The sequence below is a fragment of the Quercus robur genome, chromosome 5 (genome assembly GCF_932294415.1).
Source record: "Quercus robur chromosome 5, dhQueRobu3.1, whole genome shotgun sequence".
In the NCBI taxonomy this organism is placed as follows: Eukaryota; Viridiplantae; Streptophyta; class Magnoliopsida; order Fagales; family Fagaceae; genus Quercus; species Quercus robur.
Window position 1 is genome coordinate 80,191,762 of NC_065538.1, and position 16,665 is coordinate 80,208,426.

Genomic DNA, 16,665 nt, shown 5'->3' on the forward strand with positions numbered 1-16,665 from the left:
CAACCCTAGGTTTTTTTTGTGATTGGAAAATGTAGTAATCCCTAATTATAATAAATGCTCTAAATTATAATGAATGCAAATTATTAATTTATACCAAAAAATTGAAGAGCCTCACGCGCATGCTCAGAGGCTAGTTATTCTTTATCATTATGCTAAGACACAAACTTTTCACATTAAAAAAAAAAGGACAATTGTAAAGCTTAAATAAGAGGGTTAGACATGTAAACGTACTAATTTAAAAAGTCCTAAATTTTAGATAAGTTTGAAAAAATATTGCCTACAAAATAGGAACCGTCTCACTAACCCACTTATTCTAACACATGTTTCTAATATTTTATTCTAAAAAAAAAAAAACTCACATTGAGAAAAAAAAACACACACACACATGACTAAATAGAGATTAAGAGCAGTTTAGGTATTAAGTGCTAATAGGGTTATACATGTAAAATTACTAATTTAAAACTGCTAAATTTGTACAAAGTACCCTCAAATTCAATTGTTTAGGAAGTGTAAACATGGTTAAACATGTAAAATTAATAATTTAGAACTCCTAAATTGAGATAAATTTGAAAAAACTGTTTCTTCTATCCATGTTTAAATTTTAAACCTTTTTAAAAAAATTCATAATTTTTAAATAGATAATTTTTAAAAAAATCACGCATCTCTTAGATCCTCACGTTCTATCAACTCCTTAAAATTAGGCTACAAATTTTTAGCACTCATCTGGACATCTCCAAAATGCTCTCCATGTCTAACCACTAAGTAGTAACCACCTCAAACAGTTTTAAGTGTTTAACCGGTTTCTATTGCTTTATCCTTTCCCAAAGAAATCACTAATTTCTATATCATCCATACTTACTCTCTCTTCTCCTCCTAAATGAAATTGAAAATAAAAAACACAATCCTCTTACATGTTATCAAAGATAATAGCATAAGTTTGTTAGAGTTTGTGTTTGATTTAAATTTTGATGAGATTATTTTTCTTGAAAATCCTATTAAAATTGTTTAGAATAACGATAAAGATTCTTTAGAATTTAACTCTATCATAGACTCTTTAAAATCTTATCACCACATCATCAACTATTTAAATAAATAACTAATGGAGATCTAAAAAAAAAGAAAAAGGAAAAAAAAGGGAGTTAATGTGATACATAAAAAAAAAAAAAAAAAAAAAAAAAAAAAAAAGTAGAACTCAAGGTTGCTACATACCTAAATAAAAAAATTTAATGCCAAAAACATATACAATGATGGTAAAAAAAAAATAAAAAAATTTAACGCCAAAAACATATACAATGATGGTAAAAAAAAAAAAAAAAAACTTTCTTAAAAAGAAAAAAAATACGAAGAAGGAAGGGGGAAAAAAAAGAAGAAATAAGTGATGAAGGAAATTAAAGAAAACGAAAATTGACATTGTTCAGTTGTAGCAAGAAACCCAAAAACCATGAGCCAAAAAATGAAAGTAATCCAGAACGTACCAGAATATATGGTTGCTTTTTATTTTCTTTTTCCTTGTTTTCAAAGTTGGGTACTTTTGAATGTTTCTTTTGTAGCATAAAGCAGTCTTGTCTTTGGATTATAATACTTACAAAATGAAATTACAATTCATTAAAAAGTACAGTGGTAGAGTATGTGAAGGAACCATTTATTTCAAAATTACATTTAAAAAAAAGGGGGAAAAAAAAAGAGAGAGTTAATGTGATACCCATTAAAAAGAAAAAAGAAAGAGTGGAACTCAAAGAAAGTCAATTATAAACAAAAGAAAAGAAAACAAAGAAGAACTTGAAAAAATAGAACCTAAAAATTTATTGGAGCCTTTGACAGTAAATGTCTTTAATCTAAAGAAAAAAAAAGAAGGATGTAAAGCTAAACTAAATTTCTTCAATCCGAAGAAGAATGAGAAATAGAAAGTGAGATAAAAATTGCAAAGCGTATGTGAGTTTGTGGGTCTTAAAGTATAAGAGTTTTAATTTATATGTTTATCCTTGGTAGTTAAAACTTGTAAGTGGGTATGATGAAGGTATTTTAGGCATAAAAAATGAGGAATTTAAATAGGGGAAGTTACTTAAATAATAGCATACATAAAAAAAAATGAAAAAAACTAATAAGTAATAACTGACCCACTAGTACTTAAAAACAGGAAAAGAAAAAAACTAATAAGTAATAACTGACCCACTAGTACTTAAAAACAGAAGTGGAAAAAGACTCCCAAGTCCCAACACTCCAAACTGAACTGACTTCCTTAACTCTCGGAGAAACAATCCAGCACGATCCCATGATTTTGCCTATGCCTCTTCAGTTGCTCTTGATGCATATCACTCTCTCTTTGACCTCACAGTGCTTCGATTCTCTCTCATTCCCAAAGTAACTACTAAGCAATGAGTGTGGCATCGGAGAAATCCACAGTCGCGGTGTCAAACCTTCCACAAACAATCACAGTCCTCGACCTCCGTCACTTCCTCGAATCCCAACTCGGCAATGACTCAATCTTCGCCCTCGAAATCTCCACCGAGCGCAAGCAATGGAAGCCCCGAAGCTTCGGTCGAATCCAGTTCACCACACTCGAAGCCAAGCTCAAGGCCATGGCCGTGCCTCTTAGTTTCGAATCCCACACTCTCCGACTCTCCGAGACAACCTACGACGACATCGTCGTACGCCCCGTGGAACCCAAGCACCGACTCGATAACTGTGTTTTGCACGCGGGTTTTTTCGTTCGAGAGTGTTGCATGAGTGTGTTGGAGTCTTGGGAGGGTGTTAGGGTCTGGGTTATGCCCGAGAGACAAAGGGTCGAGTTCTGGGTGTGGCAAGGTTCGGAGTGTTATAGACTCGAGATTATGTTTCATGATGTTTTGGAGACTGTTCGGTGTAGTCTTGCTGATGGGGATGCCGATGCCTTGGTCTTAAAGGTTTGATTTTTACTTTGTATTTTTTTTTTTCTTAGCTTTTTATTTTTATTTTTTATGGCTTTGTTATTTTATGATGAATGTGTTGCAGCTTTAATAGGAGAAGAAACAAGTTTTGATTGTTCCTTTGTTTGATCTCTCTTGGATTGTTTATAGGAATAAGAATGAGGGAGTAGGGAACAATGTATGCCTTTTATCATTCTCTTGATTAGTTACTGAGCTAGATACTAGATATGTGGTTTATGGTTTCTGATATATAGCATATATATTTTTGATAGAATTATGTTATTGTTACTAGCACCTCTACCGGATCACCCTCGTTGTCAAATGGCAAAATTGGGTGGAGAGGCGGTAATCTCACAGAGTTGCTAATTTTTCTCAAACACGGGTGGTTAAAAGCCTGTTTAAAGTTGAATTGAAAGGATTTGAGATTTTGATGGAGGATGGGGGCCTGTTTTCAACCTGACAATTTACAAAAGAGGAAGATTCCATCTTCATTCTATTTTCTTGGGCAGAGATGGAGCATTGCGGCTCCTGAAACGTCTATAGGAGCTAATAACACTGGAATGATACTTGGATTTTTTTTTTTTTTTTTGGTTGATAAATGCTACCAGGAGTTCATTAGATCAATAAGGGAAGCTTTTCTGAACTATTTTTGCTTGTGACAAAGAAGCATCAATGGTGAACTATATTAGATTGAATAATTGCATAATGTGTTGGGATGTCCTGTTTTACTAGATTTGTCCCGGATTGAGGGCTGGAGATGTTATGCTTGTTCCTGGGCCTTCTTTATTCCTCCAAAGTTAAAAGGGATGGAGAAGAATGACTGTTGATTTCCTACTATGAGCGGTGTTTTTGAGGTAAAATACTATTTTAAGGTCCTTTATAACAGATTTCCCCACTTCTTTACATGGAAAAGCATTTGGAGGAGAAGGGCCCCATAAGAATAGCTTTCTTTCACATGGACAACTATTAGAATTTAGAGGGAAGATTCTCAGTATGGATAATAATCTTCAGAAGAGAAATATCTGCAGTGTACATATCAAATAGATATATTTGCGTTGTAGAGTAGTGTTGCATTTGTAAGAGAAGTGGGGAGTCCTTAGATCAACTGCTCCTTCATTGTGATTTTGCTTATAATCTATGGTCTTTGGTGTTTTTGTTTGTTTGGACTACATTGAGTTATGCTGAAATGGGTTATGGTTTCTGGTAGGCATCATAGTGCTGAATTGGAGAGGAGAGAGGGGGGGGGGGGGGGGGGGGGGGTGGCAGTTTCATTATTCATTATGTGGACTGTCTGGAGAAAACACAGTCAACGTATATTCAAAAGGGTTGAAAGTTCGTTGTTGGAGATAAAATCATTGTATGTACATTCTTTGTATGATTGGATGGATGCTTTAAGTGGTCGCTCTTTTTCTAGTTGTATGTAACTTTCAATGATGTTTATAGCCTCCCTACTACACTTCCTGTTTACATGGGGAACATTTCCATTTTTCCTTTTCATTTACTTATCAGGAAAAAAAAAAAAAAAAAAAAAAAAAAATTGGGCCAATTTATCTGTCAATGTTCTCCTTTCATTCAATAAAAGTGGTTTGTCTCAAATCTGTTGAGTGGTAGTCTCTGATATGTATGCTGAGATATTTCTTTTGTTTTGGGTTTTGTTGATGTTCTGACTTTGTCTGATTGTGTTTGCTGCTATCTTGGTGTGCAATGTAGGCGAGAAGAAAGTTTTTAATTTGGGACATTGTAGGTGAATCAGAAAGAGGTGCTATAAGTACACCTTCATTTCAATTTCCATTATTATCCTTTTATTGAGTTTTCTGAAAGATGTATTGTCTAACCTTGTTAGATTGAGAATGTATGATCAATAGAGATTGAGAGTTGATTTATGTTATGGAATAAAGGATTATTGGGTTGATTCGGTTGAATGTGAACCCAATATAGATGATTGCAGTTGCTGCCAAAATCTTGTGTCACATTTTAGTGCTAAGCAAAATGTAGACTTTTGCATAATAATGCAGCCTATTCCTTCTGGTAATTCCCTGCCACCTTTGTTTCAAAATATTTATGAAACAAGGTTGCAAGAGAAGACATGATTGCATATTAACTAGCTAATGATGCAGCCCCATCTAAAGGGGAATGGCAATAAATGACGTGTTTAGCCAACCTCAAAGATTTGAATTAGATTTATTTATTTGAGATGACTTTAATTAATTTTATTAATAAATTGTAATTTATATTTATTTGAAAGTGAAGTTATAATTGAAGTTATTTCTTTCCTTTGTGATAGGAACTTCTGGATTTTTTTTTCCCCCTTTATTATTCTACTAAATAATGAATGCATCAGTAAATTACCTGAATGCTGTAACTGACAACCTATTGTCAAGATTCTTTATTAGGTTAACTTTATAGTTCCATAGAGGTGGAGACGATAGTGAGTTTAACTAAATTTATCTTGTTGATTAGGATTCAAGGATAGGTTTTTATTAATGAATATTTAGAGCTTTTTATAAATAGAATATGTTTTGACTCTATTGCAGATAGCATCACGTATGAATTAGTAAAGTCATAATGCTCTTAATAATGATTAAATTCCCTCTTAGGCCTTTAAGTTGGTAAAGTATCTGATATGATGCATGAACAATGGCAGCTGTATAATGAAGTATGTTGTACTCAACTTTGTAATATCATTTGCTTGGGGTTGTTAAAGAGGGAATAAGTGTGAGATTGGGCGTTTGTAGCATACAACTCTTGGATGAAATTATCATTTTTCAATAACTTTATCTCTTTTCTGACATTACTTTCTCTTGTTGATTGGTTTCTGGCTTTAGAATACTTTGACTCAAAGTGTACTAATCTTCTCTCTCAGCTCAAGTATGGACCAAAGATCTATCAGAAAATTTCTGGACCTGATATAGATTCAAAATTTAGTGCTGATCGGTACAATTTCTGCAAGGAAGATTTTGAATTTCGTTGGGTTCGAACAATAGACTTTTCTACTATCAAGTCAATTGGACAGTCAACTTCATTTTGTTGGCAAATTGAAGGATTACTGGCTTCAGATATTTTTACAAGTTTCCCCCGTTATAGAGAAGATGTGAATGATCTAATCTTAGAGGATGGAGAGGAATTCTCTTCAACATCTGAGACAGTTCCACTTGTGAAATGCAATCCTGCCTCTAACTTAGCATATGAGATCCTTTTCCAAATCAATTCCCTTGTCCATACCCAGAAAATTAGCCTTGGTGCAGGTACTGATCTGATTGAGATACTTGGCAAGAAAGATGTTGAAACTGCTCTTATGGTTCTTCAGAAGATGCACAAGCTAAGTTCCACTTGTTATGAGCCTGACTCATTTGTAAAGACTCAATTACATGTCCTAGAAAGGAACCGTAAGAGTGTTCCCCCCTCTTCCTTCAATAGGTTAAAAGATCAAAATGTAATGAATTGTCATAGGGCCCTAATCACCCCGTCAAAGATTTATTGCTTGGGTCCTGAGCTTGAAACTTCTAATTATGTGGTGAAGCATTTTGCATCATATACTTCAGACTTTATGAGAGTTACTTTTGTTGAGGAGGATTGGAGTAAGCTTCCTGCAAATGCCATTTCCACAAGTATCCAGCGAGGTGTTTTTGCCAAACCTTTTAGAACTGGAATATATCGTCGCATATTGTCTGTTCTTCGAGATGGGATTGTGATTGGAGCTAAAAGATTTCAGTTTTTAGCTTTTTCAGCTAGTCAACTGTGATCAAATTCTGTTTGGATGTTTGCTTCTAATGACAAAGTAAAAGCAGAAGATATCAGAGAATGGATGGGGTGTTTCAACAAGATTCGCAGTGTATCTAAATGTGCAGCAAGGATGGGTCAGTTGTTCAGTTCCTCTAAGCAAACTCTTGAGGTCCATGGGCAAGATGTAGAGATTATTCCTGATATCAAAGTGATCTCTGACGATATTGACTACTGCTTCTCAGATGGCATTGGAAAAATTTCTGAGTCTTTTGGTTGGGTAGTTGCTCAGAAGTGTGGATTAAATCGAACCCCTTCAGCGTTTCAAATTCGATATGGTGGATATAAAGGTGTTGTCGCTGTTGACCGTAATTCCTACCGGAAGCTATCTCTGCGTAAAAGTATGGAAAAATTTGAATCACAAAACAGGATGCTTAATGTCACTAAATGGAGTGATTCCATGCCTTGCTATTTGAATCGAGAGATTATCACCCTGTTATCTACCTTGGGAGTAAAGGACGAAGTATTTGAGGCAATGCAAAAGGAACAACTGTGTCTGCTGGGAAAAATGTTGACCAATAGAGATGCATCTTTAAAGGTCTTAGAGATATTGAATGGATCAGATTCTAGAAACATTCTGGTAAAAATGCTGCTTCAAGGTTATGAGCCAAATCAGGAACCTTATCTCTCAATGATGCTTCAAGCACATTATGATAACCTCTTGTCTGATTTGAAAAGTAGATGTCGAATATTTGTCCCAAAGGGTCGGATCCTGGTTGGTTGCTTGGACGAAACCGGTATTTTAAATTATGGCCAAGTGTATGTCCGCATTACCATGTCAAAAGCAGAACTGCAATCTGGGGATCAGAGTTTCTTCCGGAAGGTGGATGAGACAACATGTATAATAGTAGGGAAGGTTGTTGTGACCAAAAACCCTTGTCTTCACCCAGGAGACATCAGAGTTCTTGAGGCTATCTATGTAGTGGAATTAGAGGAAAAGGGTCTGGTGGATTGCCTTATCTTCCCTCAGAATGGACAACGGTATACATCACATCTCTAGATTAATTGTTTTTTAATTTACATTTTTGGATTAGAGTCGGCAATTATCATGGCTGCACCAGATATGGTATGTTAGTGAAGTGCAATTATTAGAACCATTGCGTTGCTCAACCTTTATTTTACCACAACGATTTGACAAGATCATGAAAAACTCATCTTCCTACTTTGACCATTTCAGTTTACCTTCCTAAAGTATTTAGGTCCTCAGATTGTTATATATCACAAGGATCAGGGTGACATATAGTTCTGGCATATGAACTGTAGAGTTTAAACTTGGGCATGTCCCTGTGTAGTGAAGTTAGTTAATTTCATATTATGGATATGTTAATATTCACTTGGTTTTATTGGGAACTCTGTATTCCTTTCCTCGTGGAGTTCTTCTTTGTTTATTATTTTTATTAAAGAAAGTTATTTGTTGGAAGGCTTTGCTGGGTTGAGCGGAGTTTACTACCATTTTTACTACATCCTTCATGTTTTCCTAGGCAATGCATTTACATTTGATGTCATTAGTGATTGCGACAATCTAATGCCTTTCTCACAGGGGCAATTTTACCTAGTATCCTGGTTAGCAACTACTCTTGAAACCCACTTTCCCTTGCCAGGAAAAGGAAATTTTCATTTCATTAGTGATTGTGATAATCTCTTGCCTCTCACAGGAGCAGTTTTACTTAGCATCTTGATTTGCAACTACTTATGAAACCCACTTTCCATTACCAGGAAAAGAAAATTTTCATTTCATTCTGTCTAAACACCTGCCTGCATTTAACCTCTCATTCTTTTTAGTCATTTACCTGCACTGGGCAGTCATTTCCTTCAACAATGTCTTGAGCCATGTATTATTATAACAACACATAACAGGGCATGAAGGAATGGTTAGTTCTTAAACAGATAATAATTTTATCAAGAATTTGTGTCCACAGACCACATCCAAATGAATGCTCTGGTGGTGATCTTGATGGAGACCTGTACTTCATTAGCTGGGATAAAGATCTCATCCCCCATCAAACTGAGGCCCCAGTGGACTACACAGGGAGAAGACCTCGTATAATGGATCATGATGTGACATTAGAGGTATATTTTCTAAACTTAGTTTTACCCTATAGAGTTGAAATAGAAGTTCCAGTATATTTTTGTTATTTATTATTTGCTCTTCTCAATAGTCTGGGTGAACTTGCAGGAAATCCAAAAGTTTTTTTGTTGATTACATGATCAATGATACTTTGGGTGCCATCTCAACTGCACATTTGGTTCATGCTGACCGTGAGCCAGATAATGCCCTAAGTAAAAAATGTCTAGAGTTGGCAAACCTTCACTCAATGGCCGTCGACTTTGCAAAGACTGGTGCACCAGCTGAAATGCCCAGGGTTTGGAAACCAAAGGAGTTTCCAGATTTCATGGAGAGGGTAGACAAACCCATGTATACCTCCAACAATGTATTGGGCAAGCTCTACCGTGCCACTGTTGAATCAACCGTGCAAGAAAGGCCAAACTTGGTCCTGTTGGAGAAGTTTTCTAAAAAAACTTACGATAATGATCTTGAAGTGGATGGTTTTGAGGCCTTCCTTGAAATTGCAGAAAAACACAAAGACCAATATATAGAGAAAATGACTAGCTTGATGAAGCTGAGACTGAGGATGAAATGCTAACAGGTAATCTGCGGAAACGTGCTGCATATTTGCTTCGTGATAACAGGAGATATGGTGAATTTAGGGATCAGATTTTGCTCTCAATGAAGAGGCTGCAAAATGAAACCAAAGAATGGTTTGAAATGAGTTGCAAACCGCATGAACGTCAGCAGATGGCCTCAGCATGGTATCATGTTACTTATCACCCTACTTATTACCGGGAAGACTTTAATTGCTTGAGCTTTCCATGGATTGAAGGTGACTATTTGTTAACATTAAAAAATTGAATACCGGAAAAGTTCGCATAAAAGCAAGTCACAAGTAGCCAATTTGTGTTCAGGAAGAATTTAAGTTTATTATTTTCAGTTTATCATTGACAAGAATTTCGTTTGGTTCACTTTTTACTAAGTTCTAACTAGTTAAAAAAGCACTTTTCTAAGATATAAGAAGTGATGGGACTAGAGAAAAATCATAAATGTTAGGAAATTGACTAAGTCATTCATCAAGTTTTTAGTTGATACAGGTAAAAATATATTCCTGTAGGTGTTTAAATTCAGGTTACTCAATTTGGACATCTTACTTGGAATACAGATGAAGTTGTCCACACAAAATTTAACTCTTGGTGTATTAATTTTTAGAAAGCACTTGATAGGAAATTAAGTAGTTTAAGGAGATGGTAGTGGCCAAGAGCCTTGTTGTTAAAGCTAAACTAGTTAGCAACTCTTGATGTTTTCAAGACATTCAGGGTTTAAATCCTTCTCTCACCAATTGTAACTATCAATTTGTTTTTTTTGTTTTTGTTTTTTCTGTTTAAGGAGATAGTAGTAGATTTCATCATAAGTTCTAGATAATATCATTTCATGTTGTATCATCATATATTATCTTCTTTTTTGTCATAATTTACATTATACATATTAGGTTTCTGTAATAAAATAACAGTGTAGAATGTAAAGTAGATTTAGAGGAAGTCAATCTTATGATGCAATGGCATATTAGTACATTGCTCCAAATAGTATGGGGCTTTAGCTTTAGCTTTAGCTTCAGCGACCATCTATTTTAGTAATTGTTATTTCATTTATAGAATTAGCTCCTTCAATAGTTGTTTGGCCTTTAGTATTGCAGGTACTCTTGAAAATGAATGCAGGTTGCTTTGGTGAAGGAAGGGGTGTGTCACTACTCAACATGAAAACAACTGCCGACATGGTTGGTCGATTTGTTGCATGATCTTGCACGCACAGAAGCCCAATTTGAATGCATCTCAATACTTCATTAGCAGGGTATGTCTCACCTAGTGATGGATCGACTATTTCCATGGCTTTGCCTTCTTTCCATTGGTCCCAAATCTATTAACAACATATTCATATTAGGCTAAATACAATGAAACATGGCTATTATTGCATATCGTTATTTCCACATGTACTTACATGTCCAATCAAATTTGAGGAGGGACCATTATGATTATAGTTGGTGTTTCTTTTGCCAGTAATGATCTCCAATAGCAACACCCCAAAACTAAATACATCGGATTTTATTGAAAATAATCCTTGCATTGCATACTCGGGTGACATATAACCCCTGTTGTAATATAATGAAAAGAAAACTATTGAGCATTGCATATTATTAAACAAAAATTAAAGAAAACTATTGAGCATAGTTCATGATTAAACAAAAATTATTCAAGAAAATCCTTTGTTCAATAACATTACACATAACATTTGAACTAATAAAAGATAAAAGTAATTTTTCAAGAGCCTGGTAATTTAATTGGAAAACCTCTTGATTTTTTCAAAGGAGTGATCCAAGTTCAAATCCCCTCTCTCCCAACTATTAAGTTATCAAAAAAATAAAATGAAAAATTATTTGAAAGAAGTTAGTCATTTTTGCAAAAAGGGGTAGCAATTTGTACTCCTATCAGATGTAATAATGTTAGTATAGTAATTAGTTGAAAACTATAAACATATATATTTTTTTCTTTAGCCCACTTACAATGTTCCAACAACACAATTTGTATTGGCTTCAATTTGGTCCCCACTAAAGATTCTAGCCATACCAAAATCTGAAATTTTTGGATTCAATGCAATGTCAAGTAAAACATTGCTAGCCTTTAAATCTCTATGGATAATTCTTAATCTTGAGTCTTGATGAAGATATAAGATCCCTCGAGCAATTCCACAAATAATCTCAATTCTTTTTCCCCAATCTAACCATGACCTTTTTGTTTCATCTGAATGAAGATATTTGAACTTAGATTAGTCGGCATTTGTGATTACATATAAAATCTTAATGCTAGGAATTAAGATGTTTGAATTTGGAGGACCATTTTCGTGGTCCTGAATCATGATGCTTGAAGTTTATGTGAAAGGAATACGTACCAAAAATATAAGAGTCCAAACTATTGTTTGGCAAATACTCATAAATTAACATCTTCTCTTCTCCTTGAGCACAACAACCTAAAATTCTCACCAAGTTCCTGTGTTGGAGTTTAGCAATTAGCACAACTTCATTTTTGAACTGTTCTATTCCTTGTCTTGAGTTTTTTGATAGTTTTTTCACAGCTATTTCCATTCCATTTTTTAGCAAACCCTGAAATAAAAATCCATAGGTCATTTTATCATTGTACACAATTGTTGACAAAAATTCAATTCAGTTAATTATTTGGCAAACCTAATTTCACCTAATGAAGTCGTACAAGTAAAATCATTAATGCAACTAAACATTCATGATGGATTTTCCAATGCATTAACACACATGAACTAAGATTAAGCTATTTTTTTGGGTGTTGCCACAGCCACTTGTATAAGGAGAATACCTTATAAACTAAGCCAAAGCCACCTTTACCAAGTAGGTTAGCAACAGAGAAATTATTTGTGGCTGCAATAATGTTTTTTAGATCAAATACTGGCAAATTTGAATCTCTTCCAGTTCCATCATGGTTCCTTCTACTTGTAGAGTCTTCTAAGCTTGGTACACGACAGGCACTAGATTCATATGAATCTGTGCTTTGCCTCTTCCCTGTTATAAAACAACTAACAAATAATTAGTTAATATGTTCATATTTGATTGATAAGAGAATGTGCAAATGGAAGGAGCCAATGCATTGGGATATAGATAGGATGAGAGGCAAGAAATTAAAGGACAAGCATTTACGAAATTGTCTGGCTTGCTTCAATATACCATCTATGCAATGAAAATCACTCATTCGAAAGTACAAAAAAAAAAGGAAAAAAAAAAAAAAAAAGAAAAAGAAAAGAAAAGAAAGCCCTTTTCATCTCTATATTAAATGCATTTTATAGTTTCTTTGTCCTGTTTGTTAACTCTATTTTGTAGAAGATTTTAGGAATACATTTTCCTTTAACTTCTACAAATTTGAAAATCGTCTAAGTTGAGGATTTTTTTTTTATTCTTTTTTCTTTTATCTATCTCTCTCTCTCTCTCTCTCTCTCTCTTTAATGTCTCCCATGTGAATGAACATTCCTTCTCATTCCTTTGATAAGTGAGGAGGAATGTTTATTTTCTAATAAACCTCATTCCTTTGATGAAATGGAGGTAAATATTGCTTTCATCCCTATCTTTGATAAAGGAAAAATAAAAGTTAAATAGTATATTAATAAAGTTTTATATTTCTTTACTTTCCATTCATTCTTCTATAAACTCCTAAAAGCACTAGGAAAAAAAAATCATATTCTATTTCATGTTATTCCATTCTTTTATAACTTTTCATACATTTGTAGGTTTTTTTTTTTTAATTTTTTTTATTTTTTTTTTTATTTTAGAAATAAGGTAGTTTTTAATTTTTTGTTACCCTTTAATTTTAAATTTACCAAAGCCTATATCTTTTAATAAATACTATGTAGATAATCTACCAAAAACAAGTAAAAGCCAAATGCACTCCTGAGTCACCTTACTAGCATTTTTTTCACTAGACTTAGCGATAAAAAATAAGTGAAAAGAAACTACTTCAATTCAAACAAAAGACTGAGGAAAGACTTGCTTACCTCTTTTCTTCTTCATTACCAACCAATACACAATGGAGACCACAAAAAGAACCATTATTGCAACAGGAACTCCCAGAATTGCCAACATCCTTGTTTTTCGAGCAAGACCATTTTTCTTGGCATATTGAGCTAAGGTAGAAAAAAAAATATATAAATATATATATATATATATATTATTCATAGTGACCTCATAAATTTGAGAAGGTAATTGAACATAAATGGTTATTATTGAAGCAATTTTATAGGGAAACAAGAGTAAGGACTAAGGAGGAAACTATGTGCTTAAGGAGAATGTGTGATTCCCTAATTGAGGTCAAAATTCACTCGTGGAAAAAAAAAAAAATGCGCAAACCGGTTTTCAAAACATCAACCTCAGATGGAACAAGTGTTACATATATAGCAGCGGGACAAAAGTAATGAATATAACTGCAGAAATTCTTACGATGCTAGGAATTTACAAAATGTAAACAATTTCAACTTGTCAAATCGTTTCTTAAGAGTTTGAAAAAATTTAAGACAGAGAAGATAGAAATATTTTGATATTGTTTTTGGACGGTTTAACAAAACTATGTTAAATTCTTTGCAACATGCATAAAATCTGGATTCTGCTAAATATTAGAAAGTTATAGGAAATGTGAGACAACTATTATATCATGTTAGAATAAGAAATGGTATGTTTGGTAGAATGTAATAAGAACTGTTATGTAATAGTTATTCCAATAGTTTAGCTATTCAGTAGTTTGGTTATCTTTTAATGAGTCCAAATCTTCTATTCCACTCTTCCTGCTTCACTATATACTCCACAAATAAAAACATATCACGTGTCCATCTATTTTATTAAATGCTAAATTTATGCCTTCTATTATTTTAATTTCCTAAAATAAATAAATAAATAACCCATCCTATTTAGGTAATTGAAATAATAGAAGGCATAAATTTAGTATTTAATAAAATAGATGGACACGTGACATGTTTTTATTTGTAGAGTATATAGTGGAGCAGGAGGAGTGAAATAGAAGATTTAGACTCCTTTTTAATACAAGGAATTGTCATTCTTTGTGAATGCCTATTTTTTAAAATGAGAAATAAGTATTCTCCTCTAAAATAGTTGTAATAGTTATTCCTTACTAGGTATAATAATTTTTAAAATTAATATATTTTCAAATAAACAAACTTTCCATATATACCTACCAATTATGAAAATAAAAATATCAAAAAATAACTAATTTCTCTCTCAATTTAAAAAATATTATTTATTATGAAATATAATTGTATAAGTAAGTTGTTTCCTAAAATACAACTTAACCAAGTTTTATTCCTAGTAATAAAGATTATTATTACTTTTTTTTCCTAATCCTCATTCAGTGTACCAAATGTGCAATTATTGTGATTTCACCTAAGCAGCCTACCATTTTCTTCTATCAATTTTTTTTGGTTACATGTCTATACTCTATAGTACCTTTTTACTATAATTAACCTAAGCACACAGGCAATTAATGTGGTAGCAATAATTAAAAAGACATTGGCAAGTATTACTTAAAGTATTACCTAGTACAACCGAATCCACGCGTACGTATAAATCTTGTCCTTCATTAGAAAATGTTCTTATGTCGACCAAGTCCCCATGCCATGTCAAGCATCCAATCCCTTCCTCACTCTCATCTGCACTTGTGTAAGCTGTACAAGAACAATTCCTTAAGCATTCCTGCTCACACTCTTTCAAACTTAAACTCATGTCTACATGTGCTATTGAAGTATCAGGCACCTTCACACTTGCCAACTTGACGAACCCTTCTCCACTCTTACATGTGGACACCCCTTGGTTCCTTACACACCCACTTGACCCATCTCTAATGGGCCAATCAAGAGGTGACTTGGGTTCGAACCCGGGTAAGCACACGCAATCGAACTCATCCCCATTGTATGGGTCACAGTAACTATTTGGACCACACTTTAAATATATATCGCATGACTCTTTTGGGTAACATAACTTGACCCATTTACCATTGTCCCAAATGTACATCCCAAATGTACCTGATTCACCTAAGACAAATATAATTTTAGAGTAATCATTGGGCTCAATTATACTATACATAATGGTGATTTCATCTTGATTATTCACAAAACTAACATTCATGAGGGAAATATATAATTTCGATTTCATTTCTGGTACACCGGCCAATCCTTGGTTGCTCCAAGTTCCGCCCCGCCACAATGGAGTCCGACCCTTGTATAACAACAATTGGGGGTACCCAATTGGATCGAGTTTAAATGAGTAATTACCTATTTTCGGGTCATCTTGGGACTTCCAAGATGTTAAGTATCGGCTTAACCCAGTTTGCCGATCCAGCCCAACTTTCATAAAAGGAAGAATAGTATTGGTGGGATAATCAAAGCTTTGCCATAAGACCCTTTGGCTATGTTGTTGAACCAAAACAAGATTTCCGACATCTAAGAGCTGAACCACAGAGATAGAATAGCTTGTTGATGAGACTGAAGCAATATTCGTGGACCAAATAGGAAGGGTTTGATTTTGGGTGTGGAGGACAAGGTTTCCGTGATTGTTGATGGATAGGATTCCCGAGCTATCATTGAGGGGATTGTGTCTATTTGCAACCCACACAATGGTTTGTTCGGTAATTTGGTAATACCAAATTCCAACGTAGCGGCGGTTGGAATTGCTAGGGCTGAAAAATCCAAGTGCAAAGGTTTTTTGGTTTGAGACTAGAGTTTGACCATCCTTGATGGGCTGGTCCAGTGTTATGGTATCAAGGGAAACACAAATTGGGAAAAGAAGGGAGAGAAGTAATAGCAATACTGATTTCAATAAGGATTTAGCAGTATTCATCGTTTTTCCAATGAAGATTGTAGGACATGAGAGTGCGTAAGAAGAGCATCTGAATGGATGAGTGTTAATTCATATTAATACCTCAAGCCGAAGCTCACTATTCACATATATCCACATTTGTTTTTAGCGTGTTGACCTTCAAGTACTTGCGTCATTTCTTATTTGCTTTATTAAGCCTTCTAGAATGAAACAGATTGAGATATGGTGCAGGAAAACCAAACTGCCGACAGGGGTGGGATCATGTACAGTCCAGGGGTTCAAAAGAAGAAGACGAAGAGATCTCTTCGACTTCTTTTCTTCTACCTTTTCTTGTTCTAGAACAAGAAAATGTAGAAGAAATAAGATAGAAGAAGGCACTTCCACTAAGTGCAACTTATGTGAACCAAACCCCATTTTCATATTTAAGGTTCAAAAGTGTGAACCAAACACCTTTTAATATTCAAGAATTAAAAGAATTATTTGAAATTGATTGTTTATCATCTACAAAACACCTTTTTTATTTATTATTCAAG

At 34.0% G+C, this 16,665-nt stretch overlaps 1 protein-coding gene and 1 pseudogene across 1 annotated transcript; one reads left to right on the forward strand and one right to left on the reverse strand.

Moving 5' to 3' along the window:
• The first annotated feature begins 2,213 nt into the window (after window positions 1-2,213).
• Window positions 2,214-9,693, forward strand: LOC126727310 (RNA-dependent RNA polymerase 2-like; annotated as a pseudogene).
• Window positions 9,694-10,350: 657 nt separating this feature from the next.
• On the reverse strand, window positions 10,351-16,180 carry LOC126728798 (G-type lectin S-receptor-like serine/threonine-protein kinase At1g11410). Its single transcript, XM_050434574.1, has 7 exons — window positions 14,854-16,180; window positions 13,392-13,434; window positions 12,120-12,288; window positions 11,683-11,893; window positions 11,297-11,534; window positions 10,735-10,885; window positions 10,351-10,653 (listed from the first exon to the last, which is right to left on the reverse strand). The coding sequence occupies exons 1-7, from the start codon at window positions 16,151-16,153 to the stop codon at window positions 10,351-10,353; spliced, it is 2,415 nt and encodes an 804-aa protein (XP_050290531.1). The 5' UTR covers window positions 16,154-16,180.
• Window positions 16,181-16,665: the final 485 nt, after the last annotated feature.